This window comes from Perognathus longimembris, chromosome 3 (assembly GCF_023159225.1).
Source record: "Perognathus longimembris pacificus isolate PPM17 chromosome 3, ASM2315922v1, whole genome shotgun sequence".
In the NCBI taxonomy this organism is placed as follows: domain Eukaryota; kingdom Metazoa; phylum Chordata; class Mammalia; order Rodentia; family Heteromyidae; genus Perognathus; species Perognathus longimembris.
In genome coordinates this window covers 64,797,159-64,816,589 of record NC_063163.1, presented here as the reverse complement: position 1 = coordinate 64,816,589, position 19,431 = coordinate 64,797,159, and the positions used below count along the sequence as shown (strand labels likewise).

Here is a 19,431-nt window from a genome sequence, read left to right as displayed (position 1 = left end):
GGGCGTCCCGGACCCCGCGATCCCCTAGGGCCCCGGGATCGCGGAAGCCCTGGCCGCGGCTCCCCCGAGCAGCCGGGCGCTGGCGGGGGCAGGGGCGGAGTGAGGTGGCGGGAGCGGGTGGGCGGGGGCGCTGACGTCAGACCCGGGTCCGGGCGCCGCCGGCCGCTCCCCCGCCACAGCTTGGTGGCCGCGCTCGCAGCCGGGCCGGGGCTGTGCGCCGCGCAGCCAGGCAGCCTCGCGCGCAGCCACCGGGGAGCGGGGCGGGGGCCATGCGGCTGCCTTGAGCGCGCGGGGCCGCCGCCAAGCATCGCGCGTCGCGGGCGGGCGGCCGGAGCGGCGAGTGGGGGGGAAGACCCCCCGCGTGCGCGCGCGGCGACCCAGCATGGAGCTGAGCCTGGAGAGCCTGGGGGGGCTGCACGGCGTGGCCCACGCGCAAGCCGGCGAGCTGCTGAGCCCGGGCCACGCGCGCTCCGCGGCGGCACCACACCGAAGCCTGGTGGCACCGGGTCGCCCGGGCCTGGTGGCGGGCATGGCGAGCTTACTGGACGGCGGGGGCGGGGGCGGAGGCGCCGGGGGCGCGGGCGGCGCGGGCGGCGCGGGCGGCGGGGCTGACTTTCGCGGGGAGCTGGCGGGCCCGCTGCACCCGGCCATGGGCATGGCCTGCGAGGCGCCGGGCCTGGGTGGCACCTACACGACGCTCACGCCCCTGCAGCACCTGCCGCCACTCGCGGCCGTGGCTGACAAGTTCCATCAGCACGCGGCAGCCGCAGCGGTGGCCGGGGCGCACGGTGGCCATCCCCACGCGCACCCGCACCCCGCGGCCGCGCCGCCCCCGCCGCCCCCGCCGCAGCGCCTGGCGGCCAGCGTGAGCGGCAGCTTCACCCTCATGCGCGACGAGCGCGCGGCGCTGGCCTCCGTGGGCCACCTTTACGGGCCCTACGGCAAGGAGCTGCCCGCCATGGGGTCTCCACTATCGCCACTGCCCAACGCGCTGCCGCCCGCGCTGCACAGCGCCCCGCAGCCGCCGCCGCCGCCGCCGCCGCCGCTGGCCGCCTACGGGGCGCCGAGCCACCTGGCGGGGGACAAGCTGCTGCCGCCCGCCGCCTTCGAGCCGCACGCCGCGCTGCTGGGGCGAGCGGAGGACGCGCTGGCCCGAGGGCTGCCGGGAGGAGGCAGCGGGGCCGGGGCCGGCGGGGCGGGCGCCGGGGGCGCCGCGGGCTTGCTGGCGCCGCTGGGCGGGCTGGCGGCGGCCGGGGCGCACGGGCCCCACTCGGGTGGCGGCGGCCCGGGCGGTGGTGGCGGCGGCCCAGGCGGCCCGGGAGCCGGTGGGGCAGCCGAGGAGATCAACACCAAAGAGGTGGCGCAGCGCATCACCGCGGAGCTGAAGCGCTACAGCATCCCGCAGGCCATCTTCGCGCAACGCATCCTGTGCCGCTCGCAGGGCACGCTCTCCGACCTGCTGCGCAACCCCAAGCCGTGGAGCAAGCTCAAGTCGGGCCGGGAGACTTTCCGCAGGATGTGGAAGTGGCTGCAAGAACCCGAGTTCCAGCGCATGTCGGCGCTGCGCCTGGCAGGTAGGAGCGCGCCGCTCACTTCCCGGCCCCCGATCGCCGGCGCGGGGCTCCCCAGCGCCGAGCAGGGCGGCGCCGAGCACCCGGGCAACCTCCCCGAGCCCCGATCGAACGGTGGTACGCCCAGTTAGCCTAAGCCCCTTCGGAGAAGGCTAGATCAAGATCTGCGTCCCAGTCTATTGGTACCGTCGTCAAAAGAGGAAAGAAAAAAAGGAATTGGACCATGTCTCTCCCTCCAACATGTCGCCGCCCCTGCCCCCTTGGGAACCAGTAGGGGTCCCTCGTCCCTTTTGTCCTGCGAGGAAAGGGTCTAGGCCCTTTCTGTGAAGCCGAGCTCAGGATGATCATTGTGTATGTGTATATGTGGGGTGTGTGTGTGTGTGTGTGTGTGTGTACGCGCGCGCGCCCCTTGGGCAAGGGGGTGCTGTGTCTCGGACAAGGCTCTGCTATCAGATTGGGGTACTACTCCCCTCTATATCTAAACCATCCTGAGCAGGGACCCCTCAGCCCCAGCCCACCCGGTTGGTGCGCCGGCGCTGAATCCTCCTCAGCAGCTCAGGCAGGGCCGAGCTCAGCCCTCCAGCTCTCGCCGCCGTTCTTTGTAGCTGGGCCCCAGCGATCGATAGTCCCTACCTCCCCACCCCTCCGGCCGCTGGCAAAGGTCACCCGAGAACGGGCGGGGGGGGAGGGGCGACCCCGGGGACCCTCGGCTTGCGGCCCGCCGGAGGCCTTCACAGCCGGGCTTGGCAGCTCGCCTACGTGTGCCTCTGGTTTGGATGTGGCTGTCCGCCTAGCTTTTTAGGTTTTTCTCTCTGGATTCGACTTGTGTCCGTCAGGACAAACGGGATCTATTTTTCCACTGCTCTCTGGTTTTCTTATTCTTCCTTGTCTCTATCCCTCTCTTTGCCTCTCTCTTTCTCACTCAGGTAGCTCCCTCCCCTGGGGATCTGCTCCCTCCCCCCTCATAGGCAACAGCTGGGACTACAAGTCCCCCCCCCCCCTCCCAGCTAGGAAGCCTCCTCCAGGACTCTCATTCTGTGTGTTTGTGGGGGTGGGTGTCTCCAGGAGTGTTTTCCCTGGCTGTGTTGGGGAGGGGGCTGTGCACCCAGCCACAGGGACAATAGCAGCTTCCAAATCGATCGGTTTCTCCACACACAAGAGCGAGGGGGGGCGCAGGCTGGGCCAGCAAGGAAGACGGGAGAGATTTACTGTACCCCTATTCCTGCCAACAGAGAGGCTGAGGAGAGGAGTGGAGTATGGGGACTGAGTTGTCCTGAGTTGTGACAGCTCCCCCCCCCCCCCGCCCCAACTTCCAGCAAGCTGTTTCCTTTCCCTCCATATGCCAGGCTCACTGGACAAACCTCCTGGAGCTGATGGACCTCAGTTTCCCTCTTCTACAGAGCCAGGGTCTATCTAGCTGGACCTCCTATAGGAGTCCTAGATTCTCCACTTTGGACCTGGGAGTAATTGTCTTTCAAATGTGGCAGGTAACTAAATCCCCAAGGATGTGGTTGGAACATGTTAGAAATAACCACTGGCACTCAGACAGCTTCCTGTAAGTGCTGGATGGCTGGGTTCTGTTCCCCGAGACACATTCACATCGGGGACTTCATCGACCTCACCACGGAATGCCCAGGCATGCCAACACACAGCCTGGGCTGCCCTGTGCCTCGTGGGTGAGCTGGGGAGACAGACAGCAGATCCCACCAGGGACCTGTCACCACACAGCCCTGCCCACTGCCCCGGGTCACCTCTCCAGCACATACGGAAGGGATGCCAGCCTTCACCTACCTCACCATCAATTTACATACCTAAGATCGACCTGTTAGTGGTCTTTGAATGGCACATGTGAGCGGCCCAGCTGAAGATTGCCCACAGAGTCCCAAGGACAAGCCACAGGCCAGGTGAGAAGTTGGGGGTGGAGCCTGTGGCCATCGGGTCTCACTCAGGGCTCCACTTTCTGCTCAGGTGTAGTTACAGATCGGGCACCTGAGGCGGATTTACTCTTGACATTGCCTTCCTAACTTTTACTGCGATGGATGGGGAGCCGTCTCCCCTCTCTGGGGCTATCTTCTTGTTTTGGAAACAGGAGTAGGAGTAGCCGGGACCCCGGGTCCCCTGGGTGGCTGGAGGTGAGCGCAGGGCGCCCCACCCCCGGCAGTCTTCACGTCAACCAAGGCTCTGGCAGAGCGGAGATCACGAAACCAGGACCACCCTTCTGGTGTTTGCGGCCCTCATTTTTGGCTCCCTCCGCACCCCAGTTGACCTGGGACCCTCGGCCAGCCGGGGATGTCAGACGTGGTCGCAGGCTGCTGCGAAGGCTGCGGGGTAATTTAAGGTTCGGGCAGGCGGAGGCCTTTAGTTCCGGTCGCTGCGCAGATAAAAAGCGATTAAGTGGCGGCAAATCGAGGCGTTTAGGGGAGGCGGCGGGCGGGTCCCCGCGGCCCACACCGCGCGGCACGACGACCATCGGGGGCCCCCAGAGGCAGGGCTCCCAGAGCCAGCTCCCCCGGAGAGGTCTCGTCCTTCCCTGCGTCCTCAACCCGCGCCCAGCGAAATCTGCACACCCAGCCCGGCCGGCGAAGCTACCCACCGCGCCCGTCGCCGTGCGCCCTGGTGGCTTCGGCCAAGGTCCCCAGGAGGCTTCCTGTGTCCCACCGGGAGAAGGGACTGAGAGAGGAGGAAGGGGGCAGACTGGGAACTGGAGACGGGGAGTGGTGGGGGGGGGGAGTACAGAGGGAAAAAGAAAGAGATGGGAAAAGAAAAAAGAAACCAAAACAGAAAGGACTCGGGGAAAGACAAAAAAGACGGGAGACAAAGACCAGGAAAAGAGAGACAGACTGCAGTCAGCACACGGAGTTAGATCAGGTAGATCAGGGCGCTGGAGGAGCTCAGGCTGGCGAGATAGCTCTTCTCCCGCCCATCTCCTGGGCCCCCAGACCTGGAGACACAGTGGCCATCTCTGTCCTCAGGATTGCAGCTGGGGTAAGGGCTGCAAGAGACGACCAAGTGGTTGCTTTGTTCCACCAAGAAACCCTGCAAGATTTCTAGTTTGAGTTCATAGTCAGTATGCCTCAGTTTGTCCATCTGTAAAATGTGTGCTTGACGGTACTATTTGGTGATCCTGGGCCCTTTTAGTCTAGGAGAGGACAGTCTTGAAGCTCCCACCCTGTTCCTACCAGGATAGGGGCATCACACCCCCTGCTGCCCCAGAATCCTCTTGCAGAGGCCCCCCACCCCAGCGGTTCCTCAAACTGTGATTATGGGAGATGGCTGGGGGAGGGGCGGTCGATGAATTCGAATTACCGTCTCTAATTCATCACCACCGTGGCTGGGTCGATAGCGCTGGCCGTCTTCAAATATTGTTTAAATTGCAACTGTGGAGGAAAAGTATTTTTTGTAGCTGATCAGAAAAATATGCATTAAAAATAATAAAATAATCAGAGGGAGGCTGTTGACATAATAAAGCACCTTCATCTCGCCTTCCTCATCCTCGCTGAGTGGGGAAAAGTAGGAACCCAGAAGTCTCTTGGGATCCAATATGGGGGAAACTGAGGCAGGGAGGAGCCCAGCACCGATGGGATTCTCAGCCCCAATATGGAACGAATCAAACCATCCTCAGGACAAAAACCAGAGCGGTTTCTGGAAAGAAATGCTGGAGGCACCAGCTTGGTAATGGCCCACCTAGAGGGTAGAGAGAGCTGCTGAGAGCTGGGTGCCTCTCAGGACTGCGATAGATCCCTCACACCCCACTCTGTCCCTCCATCCAGAATGGGGTGGGGGGTGGCGAGAAGAGAGAAATGCAGAGTACAGTTAGCTGAAGACCTATCTAGGAGATCTAGGAGTCTCCTTTGAGGGAACAAGTACTGTGGCCCCCTCTCTCTTAAAGGACCCCTCCCTGGCTCTGTGTGGTGTGTGTGTGTGTGTGTGTGTGTGTGTGTGTGTGTGTGTGTGTGTGTGTGTGCCAGTACAGGGGCTTGAACTCAGAATCTGGTTGGTGTACCTTAGCAAAATTTGCTCAAGGCAAAACACTCTACCACTTGAGTCACAGCTCTACCTCTGGTTTTTTGCTGGTTCATTGGAGATAAGAGTCACTCGGAGGTTTCTAAAGCCCACGTTGGCTTTGAATCATGATCCTCAGAATCTCAACCTCCTGAATCATAGGATTACAGGCATGGGCCACTGACACCGGGTCCTGGTGCCTTTTGGGGAAAATCTTACCACCCACCCACAGCAGGAAAGTGTCCCAGCCTAACAGCAGATAGGAGTGAATGATGAGATGGGGTGGGGGTACTAGAAAGCCTGGACCTCACCTGGGTGACACATCTGGGCAGAGAGCGCCACAGACCTGAAAGGAACAGAGCTGGGAGCCACAGAAGCTTCATAACACTGGCAGGTGGGCATCATGTCCAAGGCTGTGAGCGCAAGGTGCCCAGAGAGCCGGCGTCTCCTCAAAACTCCCTCCCTCCCTCTTAAACCCAGGTGGAGGCTCGGAGCGTGGCTCCCTCCTGTGCATGGAAGTAAGTCCCCGCTGAGGGAGGAGAGGCTGGTAAACCCTGAGATGAATCAACACCTCCATCCTCTGAGTTTTGCTGGTTCATTGGAGATAAGAGTCTTCTGGGCACTTTTCCCGCCCAGGCTGATTTGAATCACGATCCCCAGATCTCATCCTCCTTGGTAGCTAGGATTTCAGGTGCGAGCCACAGGTGCTCGGCTTCTGGGCTTCTGGAATGATCCTTTACACTGGATGCAGTCATGGTGCCCACTTCACAGATGAGCAAGCAGAGCCCAAGAAAGCGAAGGGCGTGTGAAGGAGGTGTGATAGTGGCGCTGAGAGCTGAGCCTGGCACTCAGTTTCCCTAATCTCCTGCAGATGTGTGGGGACAGCAGGTGGCACTGTGGGAATGAAGGCTGGCACAGAGAGCCCTTCACGGCATTGAGAACCAGAACTATAGCTGGGTGGGAGGCTCCGGGCTGGGCAGGGGAGGAAGGGCAGGCACATCGCATTATAGTTTGTAATCTAGTCAAGGTTACCTCCAGTGGATGGGTGGATGGCCCTCCGTTCCCATCTCAGCGCTTTTTAGGGGCTGTGAGCTGGCGTGGGCCCTCGGACTTCCCCAGAGGGTGACTGCTTTGCCCCCTTTGTGGTGGGAGAGCTCCAGGTTTCCTCCTTCCCCCTTCTTTGTATCAGGATCCCCATGCCCTGTTTTTCAGGGCAAATCTTCCACTCACCACACCAACCACCCACGGGACGGGGAGCCAGCACCAGACCCTGGCAGCAGACCTCAGATCCATTGAGGTGATTTCCTCAGAGACAGGCATGAACTCCCCACATCCCTGAAAAGCCCCCGGGTGAAGGTGGGGTGGCTGTGGGTGCTGGCATTCAGCTCCTTTTCTCTCAGGTCCCTGTAGACTACAATTCTGGACTGAATGAAGGTCCATCTATTCTCCTTAAATCTCTCTTTGCCCTCCTTCTTTCCCATCAACCATCACCACTGTAGTCTGAGCCAAGTCTCCTCTCTCCCCAGCCTCCTCCTCCACGCGGGCCTCTCGGATCTCCTCTCTTCCCTGGCTGCTCTCTCCTCCTTGAGCTAAGCTTTTTACAGCCACTTTGCAGCTTGCCACTTCACCCTGCCGGTGCTGCCAGCTTACCATGCAATAACTCCCCAACTTTCCACCCTCCTGAAGGGACCGGGGAGGATGTGGAGACAAAAAGGTTGGGAGGTGAGACAAGTTGAGTCCAGGCTACGGGACTGAGGCCTGATCCCTCTCAGACTCTTTGTATGAGCCAGCAAGCAGCCCTGTGTAACCAGAAGGGCTCAAGCTGCTTTGAATGGAGGATTTAATTAAATATAGGCCCTAATCAATACAGACCAGCAGCACGAAGTGGGCTGGGGGCTGAGTTAGGTGTGGGCGAGATGTAAGGGGAAGACCCCAGGACCTTGGGCTAGCTGGGACACCTTCAGCCTCAGTTTCCTCTCTTACCAAGTAAGCATGCCTGTGTGTGAGTCTTGCTGTAAAGACCCATTGAGGAACAAAAAGGACCTGCCAGGGAGTGGTGGCGCACACCTGTGGTCCTAGCTATTCAGGAGGTTGAGATGTGAGGATCCTGGTTTGAAGCCAGCCAAGGCAGAAAAAAAAAATCACAGAACCTCTTTTCTCCAATGAACCACCAAAAAGCTGCGAGCAGAGCTGTGGCTCAACTGGTAGAGCACCCGCCTTGAAAGTGAAAGATCTTGAAGACAGCACCCAGGTCGTGAGTTCTGGCACAGAAAACAAAGACCAGGATTAGGAGCTGGAGAAAATTGCACAGGTCACAGGCACTGGTTCACAGTAGGCTTCCCCTTGCCCCAGCTGTCCTTACAGGTGGCTGTGGAACCTTCCAGACCTCACAGAGGCCCTGGGGCATCTGAAACACACACACACACACACACACACACACACACACACACACACTCCTTCTCTCCTGAGTTCAGCTGCTGAGGCTGGGGGTGGTCCCTTTCCCTCCCCCAGCTGTGCCAAGGAGGAGGGGCTGCCCCTACCTTCTGCCCTAGCCCTGATGGGGTAGGGGAGAGAGCCATGCCTGCCCAGGAGATATACAACCAGCAAGGGACCCTTGTATTTCTGAGTGCCCTGGCCCACACACAAGACCACTGCTGGAGAGGGAGGGGGAGGGAATGTCTGTGCCTCAGTTTCCCTACTAGCCAATATCACCCTGCAGTGCTGGGGAAGTTACCAAGTCAGGCTGCAACCTTCACATTCTGCTTGTCAGTCATCCACCAGTGTGGGGAGCCCTGGAAACCCCAACACCGGTCACTCACTCAACTTCCTGCCGCAGGCACAACAGGTCCCCAGCCTCAGGGTCCCCCACCAGCTGGAAAGGAGATGCAGCTCTCTCTCGCCCTCACCCCGCAGCACACACACAGTCTTTGGGGCCCCAGTCCCTCCCCACCGTGTACACCCCTGAGTTGAAGCACCCTCTCTGTGTGAGCACAGACATTTCTGTTCTCTTCCTTCACCTCTTGTTTTCTCTCATCAGCTCTTGCACAAAGGACCTCTGCCTGCTAGGCAGGTGCTCCAATGATGAGCCTCAGACCTAGCCTGGAACATTTTTGTTTTATTTTATATCTTCAATGCTTCTTTTTGACATAGGGTCTCACTTATTGCCCAGACTGGTGTGAATCTATCCTCTTTTTTGTTTCTTTATTTGCCGTAATAACTTGGATGACGGGCACTGGCCCCAGTATGGGTTGAGAAGAGAGGCAGAAAACTTTTTTTTTTCCCCTCCTTGGGCTGGCCTGGCACCTTGGTCCTCCTGATCTCAGCTTGCCAAGTAACGAGGATTACAGTAGTAAACCACTAGTGGGAGACCCTCCACTGGATCTTTAAAAGTATTCTACATAATTGTGTGTGTGTGTGTGTGTGTGTGTGTGAGAGAGAGAGAGAGAGAGAGAGAGAGAGAGAGAGAGAGAGAGAGAGAGAGAGAGAGAGCTTCATTTTGTATCCCAGGCTGGTCTAGACTTGGAGATCTGAGGCACTAGAATGCTGAGATTACAGGTATATGCTACCACACCTGGCTCCCATAGTATTTTAAATAGTGAACACTTCCAAATTTAAATGGACTAGGAGCAAGGCTTCATTTCTTCCTTTTTTGCTAAACAAATGCTTCTCCTTTTCTCCTCCAGAGACCATCTTCAGCTGAAAACCAACTTTCTTTCTTTCTTTCTTTCTTTCAAAATTAAATGAAGGGCTGGAATGTGGCTCCAAGTGGTAGCGCCTGTGCACTGAATAGGTGCCCCAAGTTTGAACCTCAATACCATGAGAAAAGAGCTTCCCATTATGTGGGTGTCACCTGCTTTTCATGCCCAGGGATTCACTTTAGGGAAGAGACCACGGGGTCTGTTTTGCTGGCTGTCTAGTATTCTACTCTGTACTTATTCTATTCATTATTTAACCACAACCGGCACAGCCCATATTTGGACTGTTGGGAAACGTTTGTGGTCACAGGGTGGGGGTGGGGGCAGTTACCATGAATACTTCCACTTCCGGGACCTGACTTTATCTGTGGATTAATTCCCTAATAATTGAAATGTTTTGTCACACACGCCCCGTTTTCTGAGTTGGCCTTTTGGTCCTTGTTTTTCTTATCGCTGGTTTCTTTTCTGTCATCTTTTTCTAATTCATTTCCAACTGTCTGCTGGGTCTTGTGTGAATGTCTTTTTTCTTTTTTTAAATCAAAGCTGTGTGTAGGGTGTGTGTGTGGGGGGGGTGTAGTCAGTTTGCCCTGTGGAAGGGCTCATGATGGGGGGGGTGTCTCTGTGGTTGAATGTGGAGCCTGAGCTGCCCTGGGCACCCCCTGCCTCTACCCCTTCAACAGTCCAGCCCCCTAGAAGGGGCCCCCAGGGAGAGGCAGGCCCAGGTGGGGGTGGAACCTCCCAGATAAGCCCTTGAAAGACTCAGAACTAATTTGAGAGTTCAGTCATTGAAATCCCTACTGCCAGGTTGCTCTGGAGAGAGAGGAGGGAGGGGGGAATGGAGGCCCGAGAGAGGTAGGAGGCTGGGCTCCTGGGAAGATGTGGGCAGTCCAGGTAGAGAGAGGGCAGGAGAAAGGACTAGGAACAATGGCTTGGCATGGCTCTCCTTGCTGGAAAAGATACCATACTCTAGTCACTATGGACCCCCATTTCTGACTGATCTAGGGTATTGGGTTGATACTAAGAGAATCAGAATATCCCCCACCCCCACCCCCACAATGCTGTGTGACCTTGGCCAAGTTACTCACCCTTTCTGGCTAGGAGAGATACTCAGAGCAATTCAGCCTGGCAGGACAAGGCATGGGGTGGGGGTAGTGTTCCCCACATTCTGGTCTCTAGCAGCTGGTGGCTGGGGCAGAATGTGTTGCCAAGGAAACTGGTCATCATCCCAGCCGGAGACCAGGCTGCGTATTGAATTGTCTGCTCCATGAAGCCCAGTCTGGTGAGGGGGGCTCAAGCTGGAGGGAGCACAGGAAGGGGACCCTGGTGGTCAGGGGGAGAGGCAGCTCACTACCCTCCTGTTCCCTCTCCTGTCTTGTGCAAGTAGACACATCCGGGAGCACAAGCACACAGGGCACATGTGGGCATTGGCTGGGGGTGGTTGGGGTTGATGCTCAGTTGGTGTGGGACACAAGGAGGGAGGACAGTAACACCTTGGGGCCATTTTTTACTGGTGTGTGCTGACACTGGGCCTTGCACTCTCGCTTTGCTTTTTGGTTTACAGTTGGCACTTACCACTTGAGCCACAGCTCCATTTCTGGCTTCTTGCTGGTTCACTAGGGATAACTGACTTTGCTGCTCAGGCTGGCTTTGAACCAAGAACCTCAGAGCTCAGCCTCCTGAGTAGCTAGGATGCCATGTGAGCCACCAGCCCCTGGCCTTGGGATCATTTCTTAGTCCACCTCTGAGAATCCTGCAGCTCTTGGCTGGCCACTTACACCCAGCTGATTCCTGTTGCTGTCTTGGCCTTGGCCACTACTAGTTGTGTCAGCCTGACCTTGTCCTCTACTCTGGGCCTTTCTGACCCTCCCCCAGTGTCCCCGGAGCATGAATGTGGTCTCCTGATCTACCGGTCTCTCATCAGTTTCTCAGAGCTGGGCCTGCTTCTGACCTGACCCTTGCACAGTAGTGCCTGGAAATTGCCGAACAGATGGTGAATGAGTGAGAGAGTGAGTGAACAAATGATTCGTCGAGTGAATGAGTGGTTCAACGAAGGAATGAGTGTATAGCGAGTTAAAGGAAGGAGTAAATGAATGAGTGGTTGAGTGGGTGAATGAGTTATAGAGTGAATGAATGCCTGAGTGGATGAATGAGGGAAGGAAGGAATGAACAAGTGCCTGGGTGAATGAATGAGTGAGGCAATGAATGAGTGCCTGGATTAATGAGCAAGTGAGTGAATAAAGGAGTGAGTGGATGAACAAACAAATGCTGGGCCAGGCCCTGCTCTGCACTCATTCACAGCTCCTGTCATATCCTCATGGCCCCTGCGCAGTGGGGCCATCACCTTTTCCCACAGATGAGGACACCCGGGTCACGGGTCACTGTTCCACCTGATAAACCAGGAACCTGAGGTCAGTGCAGGCCCAGGAGCCACGCCCCCGCGGAGCCACCTGATAAACCAGGAACCTCAGTGCCGCCTTGGGTGACAGCAGAGGCCACTTGCCCTGGAGCCACGCCCATGACCACGCCCCCTCCGAGCCACGCCCCCGCTGAGTCCTCTCCCCTCCCACTCCCTGCAGGTCTGTTCTGCAATGCTGAATCTCTGTACCAAGGGCTCCCCGGTGCAGCTCCCACGCCCAGCTGCAGATCAACGCCAGTCACCCCGGGGTCCGCTGGCCCTCGCTCCAGGTCACAGCCACTCTGGTCCCCACAGACTTTCCTGAGGGCCACAGGCGTCTCCCACCCTGTGGCTGGGCTGGACTGTGCTGGACAGCGCGCCCCCAGTGACAGCCCTGTGCATTTGCATATGTCTGGAGCTCCTGGAGGTCCTCCAGGTTGGCCCGTATCGCACACAGCCCACGTCAGGTGTGTGCAGAGGCACCCACTGACCCACGGGGAGGCACCCCAGTTTCGAGCCTCGCTGCACTCACGGCTTCAGGGGAGAGGGGCGGCTGAGATGGGAGAAGGGGGGTGAGGAGGAGGCGCCAGTGTCTTTCAAGTGATCATCTACAGCAGGACAACAGTGAACAGGTGGCTCCCAGATCTGGCTACAAGCAGGAATCTGGCTGAGCCACTGAGGGTCTTGTCTCCCCTCCCCCTCCTGCCTCTGAATGCTAGCTCCCTCCACCCCACCCCGCAGATCAATAGATCAATCAATGCCTGAGTTATGCACTCCACAGAGGCTGGTCTGGGGGGGTTCCCAATGTCCTGCTCAGCCCTCCAGGAAATTGATTACCTCAGCAGGATCTAAGTTTGGGCTGAGACCTCCCTCTTAATATCACTACCACCCCCCACAAGGAGTAAGGTGGGGGGAGCTTGCTAGTCCTTGGACAACCCCTTGTAGACCATTCTATGCTGGATGACAGGACCTCAGGGTCATCTGTAGGGAGTGAGGGGAAGGACTTCTTGGAGGTGGGACCATTGCAGTAAGCCTTTGGGAAGTATAGAAGTTCTCAGGCTAGGGCAATCTAGTACTCCACTCATCACTGTGTGTGTGTGTGCACACGCGTGCGTGCATGCGCGCGCACACAAGCAGGTACTGGGGCTTGAACTCAGGGCTTCACGCTCTTGCTCAGCTCTTATGCTCAAGGCTGGTGCGCTACCATTTGAACCACACTTCCACTTCTCAATATCATAAGCTAATTTTCAGTTTTCTATACTCTGCTCCTTGGGAAGATCCTAGGAAAGATGACAAGACTTGGCTTCTGCTCTGACAGAGCCCAGTATCTCCCCCAAACCCCCAGACAGAAGCTGAGGAAACCCATTCTAGCCTCACTTTACTCAAGATCCAGCCTCCCCAATCTTTCCTTTTTTTTTTTTTTTTTTTTTTTGGTGCCAGTACTGGGATTGAACTCAGGGCTTGGGCGCTGTCCCTGAGCTTCTTTTGGTCAAGGCTAGCACTCTACCACTGGAGCCACAGCTCCACTTCTGGCTTTTGTGGTAGTTTAGTGGAGATAAGAATCTCACCAACTTTCCTTCCTGGGCTGGTTTTGAACCACGATCCTCAGATCTCAGCCTCCTGGGTAGCTAGGGTTAAAGTCGTGAGCCACTGTCTCCTGATTCACTTAGGATTTCTTGTCCACAGTGCAGCAAAGCAGGGGACAATTAGGACCTTCTTCTAGTTGGGGAAACCAGGTTCTAGAATAATCCCAAAAGCAGCTGATCTCATCACCCCTGGCTGGGAAGTGTGATGACACCAGCCACTTTCTAGAAAGGCAGAACTTGGAGGCAAGTCCACAAGTGTGAAGGATATCTTGGCCTTAGGAGGCACCCCACCCCACCCCACACCACATTTGCCTCCCCTTGCTCCCACCCCCTATGCACACAGCTCAATAGTTCTTTTTCAGAACTGGGGCAACGATGGGCGCCCTCTGCCGGAACCAGCAAGAACTGCAGGACAACGCTGTTAACGTCCCTCACCCAGCCAGATGTCCTGGCCTTTTCACGCAGGGCTCTACCACTTGAGCCACAGCTCCACTTCTGACTTTCTGTTGCTTTGTAGGAGATAAGTCTCACGGGATTTTCTGCTAGGGCTGGCTCTGAACGATGAGTCTCAGATCTCAGCCTCCTGAGAAACTAGGGTGACAGGCGTGAGCTATCTAAGCCATCTGACAGTGGGGAAGGAAGGAAGGAGGGAAGGAGGAGTGAATTGCTCCCTGGAGACCCTGTTCAGAGCGGCCTCGTTGTCATAAGTGAAACAGGTAGAGAGAAGAAAAGGGGGGATACTTATGCCTGTGCAAAGGCCCTGGGGCTGGACTGGGTGTACAAGAGGAGTGACTTGCCCTTAAGTCTGTGGACCCCCTTCCCATTGCAACAACCCTGCAAGGCCACCCCACCGCCCAACACATAGGAGGGGGACCTGGGGTGGACCCATTCGTGTGGGGCCCATTAGTGTGGGTGGGGATGGAGGAATAGCCCCGGCCAAGGTGAAGAAAGGGGGAGCCCCAGGAGGGAGGATGCGTTTGCCAGAGGCAATGGAGGTGGCGGAGGGGAGGAGGGAGGAGGACAGAGAGTAGAGTGGGCCGGGCTCTGGCGGTGAGTGGAGCGGAGTTGATGCCCGTGGTAGAGGGGGTAGAGGAGGAAGAGATCAAAGAAGGGGTGGTGGAAGAGGACAGGATGGAGGAGAGGGAGCTGAAGACTACGGTGGAGAAGGGAGAGGAGGAAGAGGAGGGGCGGAGGCTTCGCAGCAGATGCAGGAGGGGGTGATTGAGGGTAGGCTGGTTGGTGGGAGGCGATGGAACTGGAGGTGTTGGTGGAGGAAGGGGTGGAGGAGGAGGGTTGAGAGAGGAGGGTAGAGGAGCAGGTGAAGGTTTGGTGGAGGAGGAAGAGAGGAGGGTGGAGAAGGCGGAGGAGGAGGATGGAGGAGGGTGGAGCAGGAGGAGAATGGGATGGCTGGAAGAGAATGGAGCTGGGGGGTGAGGCAGGCGGCTTGCAGGTCATCTGTCCCATGGGGTCCTGTGGGGGTCCCGTGGGGGTCCCGTGGGGGTCCCGTGATTGTGATGGTGATGGTGATAGGATATCCTGGCCCCCGGCTCTCCCAGCTGGCTGCCACGCGCATGGAAGTGGAGGGGTGGCCCCTGGGTGCCCAGCACGGGGCAGCCTCACCCCCCCATCTCTGCGGAGGCCATGGGGGATGGGCCGATGACAAAAGCTGCTCCTGGTAAACAGCTCCAACTGGAACAGGATCGATCCTGGCTGGAAGCAGCTGTAATTAGATTGAACGCAGGCAAGGGGGCGCGGCCCGGCCTCTTTCTGCTGCCTTCAACAACAGCAAAAAAAAAACCACATCAAGCCGAAGTTTTGCTTTCCGACTCTGGCTTGGGCCTGGCCCCTCCCCCCAGCCTCTGCCTTTGGGGTCCCCGTTAGAGACTGGGGAGACCACAGCCGCCTGGGCTGGGTGAGTGCATTGGCTTCCGCCTTGCCACCAGCTGGGCACTCGTGGGCCAGTGGCTCACCTTCTCTGTGTAAATTAAGTTGAAGCCTCATTCCTTAGGGAACTGTTATTATCAAGACTGAAAGGCAGGGCGCCAGTGGCTGAGATCTGAGCATCCCCATTCCAAGCTGGGCTGGGGCAGGAAAGTCAGTGAGACACTTCGCTCCCTTAACTAGGAAAAAGAAAACAAGTGGAGGTGTGGCTCAAGTAGAGCACCAGCCTTGAGCCAAAGCGCCCAGTGAGTTCAAGCCCCAGTTCAGGCACAGAAAAAAAGAAACTTGAACTTTACAACAGGTGTCCAAGGAGGGTCTTCAATGGAACTTAAAAGTCTGGCTTGGCTTTCAAATTCTCTTCTGGAAAACTGGCTGCTTGAGGCTGTGATCCCTTTCAAAAATGGGGTGCCTCCCTGCAGCCTTCACTGTGTGGGCCAGTCCTAAAGAGGTGCAAGGCTGAGATAGGGCCTGATGTTTCTGCCCATTGTCCTCTTCCTCTCCCCACCTTTCTCCTTTCTCCCTCCCTTCTCCCTCCCTCCCTTTTCTTTCTTTTCTCCTTCCTTCCTTTCCTTCCTCCTTTTTCTCTCTTGTTCCCTCCCTCCATTCTTTCCTTCCTTCCCTTCCTTCGTTCCTTCCTTTCCTCCTTCCTTCCTTCCTTTTTTTTTTTTCTCCTGCCATTCCTAGGGCTTGAACTCAGAGCCTGAGCACTATCTCTGGCTTCTTTTTGCTCAAGGCTAGCACTCTACCACTTCAGCCACTTCAGCCACCATGCCACTTCTGGCATTTTCCATATATGTGGTGCTGAGGAATCAAACCCAGGACTTCATGTATAGGAGGCAAGCGCTCTTGCCACTAGACCATATCCCCAGCCCCTCCTTCCATTTTTTTCTTTCATTCTGTAGTTTGAGCTCAGGGCCTTGCTTACTAGGCTGGTGCTCTAACACTTGAGCCCCATCCTCAGTGTTTTGTTTTTAACAATAGGGTCTGGCTTTTTACTCCCAACTGGCCTGGACTGTGATCTTCCTATTATGATTCCTATTCCTAGGTGAGATGACAGGTGCGGGCTGCCAAACTCCACGTTTTATGTTAAAATGGAGTCCTGCCATTTGCCAGGGCTGGCCTTAATGATCCCCACCACCATGCTCAGCCTCTTGCACAGCTGAAATGGCAGGAATGAGCTCCTGGTGCCTGCCTTTGTTCGGTTTTCTTTGCTTTCTTGCTTTCTTTCTTTTCTTTTTGTCTGAGACAGAGACTAGATCTTGGTATCTAATGCTTTTGACCATTGTCTGGTTGAACCACTTGAACCACACCTCCAGCCTCTCAAGCACTGTGCCAACATGCCCAGCTTTGTTGTTCCGTGTGTGTGTGTGTGTGTGTGTGTGTGTGTGTGTGTGTATACTGGGACTGGGGCTTGAACTCAAGGCCTAGGCACTGTCCCTAAGCGTTTTCATTCAAGGCTAGCACTCTAATCACTTGAGCCACACCTCCACTTTCATATATATATATATATGTTTTTTTTTTCCTGGTTAACTGGAGATGAGTGCCTCACAGACTTTCCTCCCCTGGGCTGGCTTTGAACTTTGATCGTCAGATCTCAGCCCCTTGAATAGCTAGGATTACAGGTGTGAGCCATTTCATAATCTTTAATTGTCACTTTAATAACATACTGTGCTTTGTCACATAGATACATTTTTTCTGAAATCATATTTTTCTAGATTGACTCCCTCCCTCCCTCTCCTCTCTCTCTCTCACACACACATGTCCAATGACCTGCAACTGTCTTATTTAATCATAGAACCCAAGGCAGCCAATTAGAACCTCTGAGCATCCCCGGAGGAAGGTGACATGTCAGTTCACACTCTCTGTGGGCAAAGCCCGGCCTCAAGGAATGAGTAACAAGGCCCAGGGAACATTCATTTATTTTTGCAGACATCCGTGGACATTGATCTATCTTGCCATCTGGTCCTGACTGTTCTGGAACCAAAGGAAAAGCAAGCTCACTGTGCTGCCCCAGAATCCCACTGGGCTTCCATGAAGGAGAGGCTCACAGTGGGGACAGTGGGCACCCCCACACTTAGGGGTACCCAGCAGTGGGTGAGGCCTTTGAGGACGTGTGACAGGTCATCCTGTCTCTCCAAAGTGAGGTGTATTTTGTTTTGGGGGGTTTTATTTTTGGCCAGTCCTGGAGCTTGAACGCAGCACCCCCCCCACCCCCCCACCCCCGTGCTTGCTGCCACTTGGCTTTTTACACGAAAGGCTGGCACTCCCTCCACTTCTGACTTTTTGGGAGTGAAGAGTCTCAGGGACGCTTCTGCCAAGGCTGGCTTTGGACTTCGATCCTCAGATCTCAGCCTCCCGAGGGCCTTGGATTACAACCAAATTGAGATTCTGCTCAAGTTCCAACCGATGCCTCCAACATCCCTGGCTTCTGGGGCAGGGGCCCCTTCTCCCTCTCTGAGCCCCATTCTTTGCATCTTCAGGCTCTGGGTGTTGGAGAGAGGCCAGGTTGAAGGGGGAGAGGGCCTCAGACCCCCCCTCCCCAAGAGCCTTGGCCTTGCAGGAACCTGGTGGCTAGGGTCTACAGGTGTACCCCAAGGAAAATGAGTCGTGCCCAGGGAGTTATGCCTTCCTTGTGTCCTCCCAACGTCCCCCAGATCCAAGCTTCCAGAGGGAAGGAGGGAGGGGAAGCCATTTTCCACAGGCTTTGGGGTTGGGAGTGGGGAACCCTTCCCCGTGGTGGGGGTAAGAGGTAGGGGAGGGGCACCATGTGGAGGAGGGGGTCTGGTGGCTGTACTTGGAGTTGTACTCATACTATGTCCCTTTGTCTCCTTTCTACCCCACTTCCCTCTGTCTCCGCCTCCCTTCCGCGGACCCCACCACTCTTTATTTCTGTGTGTCTGTCTGGGTTGGGGGGTGGTCCCTCCTTCCCTGCCTGCGGGTCCATTTCTCCTGGCCCTGGGTCCCTATCCTTGAACCCTGTTCCTCCCTGTCTCTCTCTCCCCACCTGACCCTGTTTCCCATCTTTGACTGCCCCTCCCTGTCCTGTGTGTCCGGGCCTCTGTTTGTCCCTGGGTCTCTGCCCCCCCCCCACTGTCCTGCTGGGCCTGGGTCCCTCCCTCCCTCCCCACCTGTCCCCAATCCCTGCCTGCTGGTCCCTCTCGCTGTGACTCCCCTTCCCCGTCTGCCTGGGTCCCTGTTCCTCCTTCTCTCCCTCTCCACCTGTTCCCTTCCCTCCCTCCCTCCCTCCCTCCCTCCCTCTGCACCCGTCCCCACGCCACCGCTCCGCAGCCTGCAAGCGCAAGGAGCAGGAGCAGCAGAAGGAGCGCGCGCTGCAGCCCAAGAAGCAGCGGCTAGTGTTCACGGACCTGCAGCGCCGCACGCTCATCGCCATCTTCAAGGAGAACAAGCGGCCGTCCAAGGAGATGCAGGTCACCATCTCCCAGCAGCTCGGCCTGGAGCTCAACACTGTCAGCAACTTCTTCATGAATGCCCGGCGCCGCTGCATGAACCGCTGGGCTGAGGAGCCGGGCGCCACCCCCGGGGGCCCGGCCAGTGCCACCGCCACCTTCTCCAAGGCCTGAGCAGGGCTGAGCCCCAGTGGCCAGCCGGCCCCCCCACTTCCTTCCCCCAACCCCCGGGAGGGGATCGCACACCTGCCCCCCCCCCAACCAGGCACAAAGAACCCCTTTCCCATTCACCACCCCAAAAGAAAGCCCCACGCCACCCCACTCCGGGGGGGGGGCAGGGACAGGACAGAACGGGGTGTCCCCAGCCCCCTCTCCATTGGGGACACACAGGGGCCTGGAGGAAAACCCGGGCTCCCTGTGTGTCCTCCCCGAAGCGGGTCAAGAAGCACATACTAGACATAAACCGGGTATTTAAAGCGTGATGAAGATGAACCCTCCTTCCAGGCCCAGGCCCTCCCTGCCTTCCTGCTCCCCTCCCTCCCTCCCTCCTTCCCTCCCTCCTGTGCCCCAAGAACTCAGCGCCCCCCCCCCACGTGGCCAAAGCCCTGTCAAGCTGGATCCTCATCCCCCCCCCTCCAAGCCACCCCCTCCACTGGCAGGAAGGCCTTGTCCACAGCCCAGACCCCAGCCGCCCACCCCCGCGGCCTGGATGCCAGGATACTTTGTGCCAACAACTGCCTGCCTTAAAGCCTGGGGAGGGGGCCTGGGGCCTGTGCCCTTCCCGCCCCCCACCCCAGACCCCACGGGGTGGCAGCGCCAACATGCGGGTAAATT

General features: G+C 57.4%; 1 protein-coding gene across 1 annotated transcript; it reads left to right on the top strand.

Annotated features, from left to right (window-relative positions):
- Nucleotides 1-382: 382 nt before the first annotated feature.
- Nucleotides 383-18,771, top strand: Onecut3 (one cut homeobox 3). Its single transcript, XM_048340850.1, has 2 exons — nucleotides 383-1,574; nucleotides 18,479-18,771. Exons 1-2 carry the CDS (start codon nucleotides 383-385, stop codon nucleotides 18,769-18,771), a joined length of 1,485 nt encoding a protein of 494 aa, XP_048196807.1.
- The last annotated feature ends 660 nt before the right edge of the window (nucleotides 18,772-19,431 follow it).

Coding starts and splice junctions, on each gene's coding strand:
- Onecut3 (XM_048340850.1), top strand. CDS start 383: ATGGAGCTGAGCCTGGAGAGCCTGGGGGGGCTGCACGGCGTGGCCCAC. Junction 1,575..18,478: donor GTCGGCGCTGCGCCTGGCAG/GTAGGAGCGCGC, acceptor ACCGCTCCGCAG/CCTGCAAGCGCAAGGAGCAG.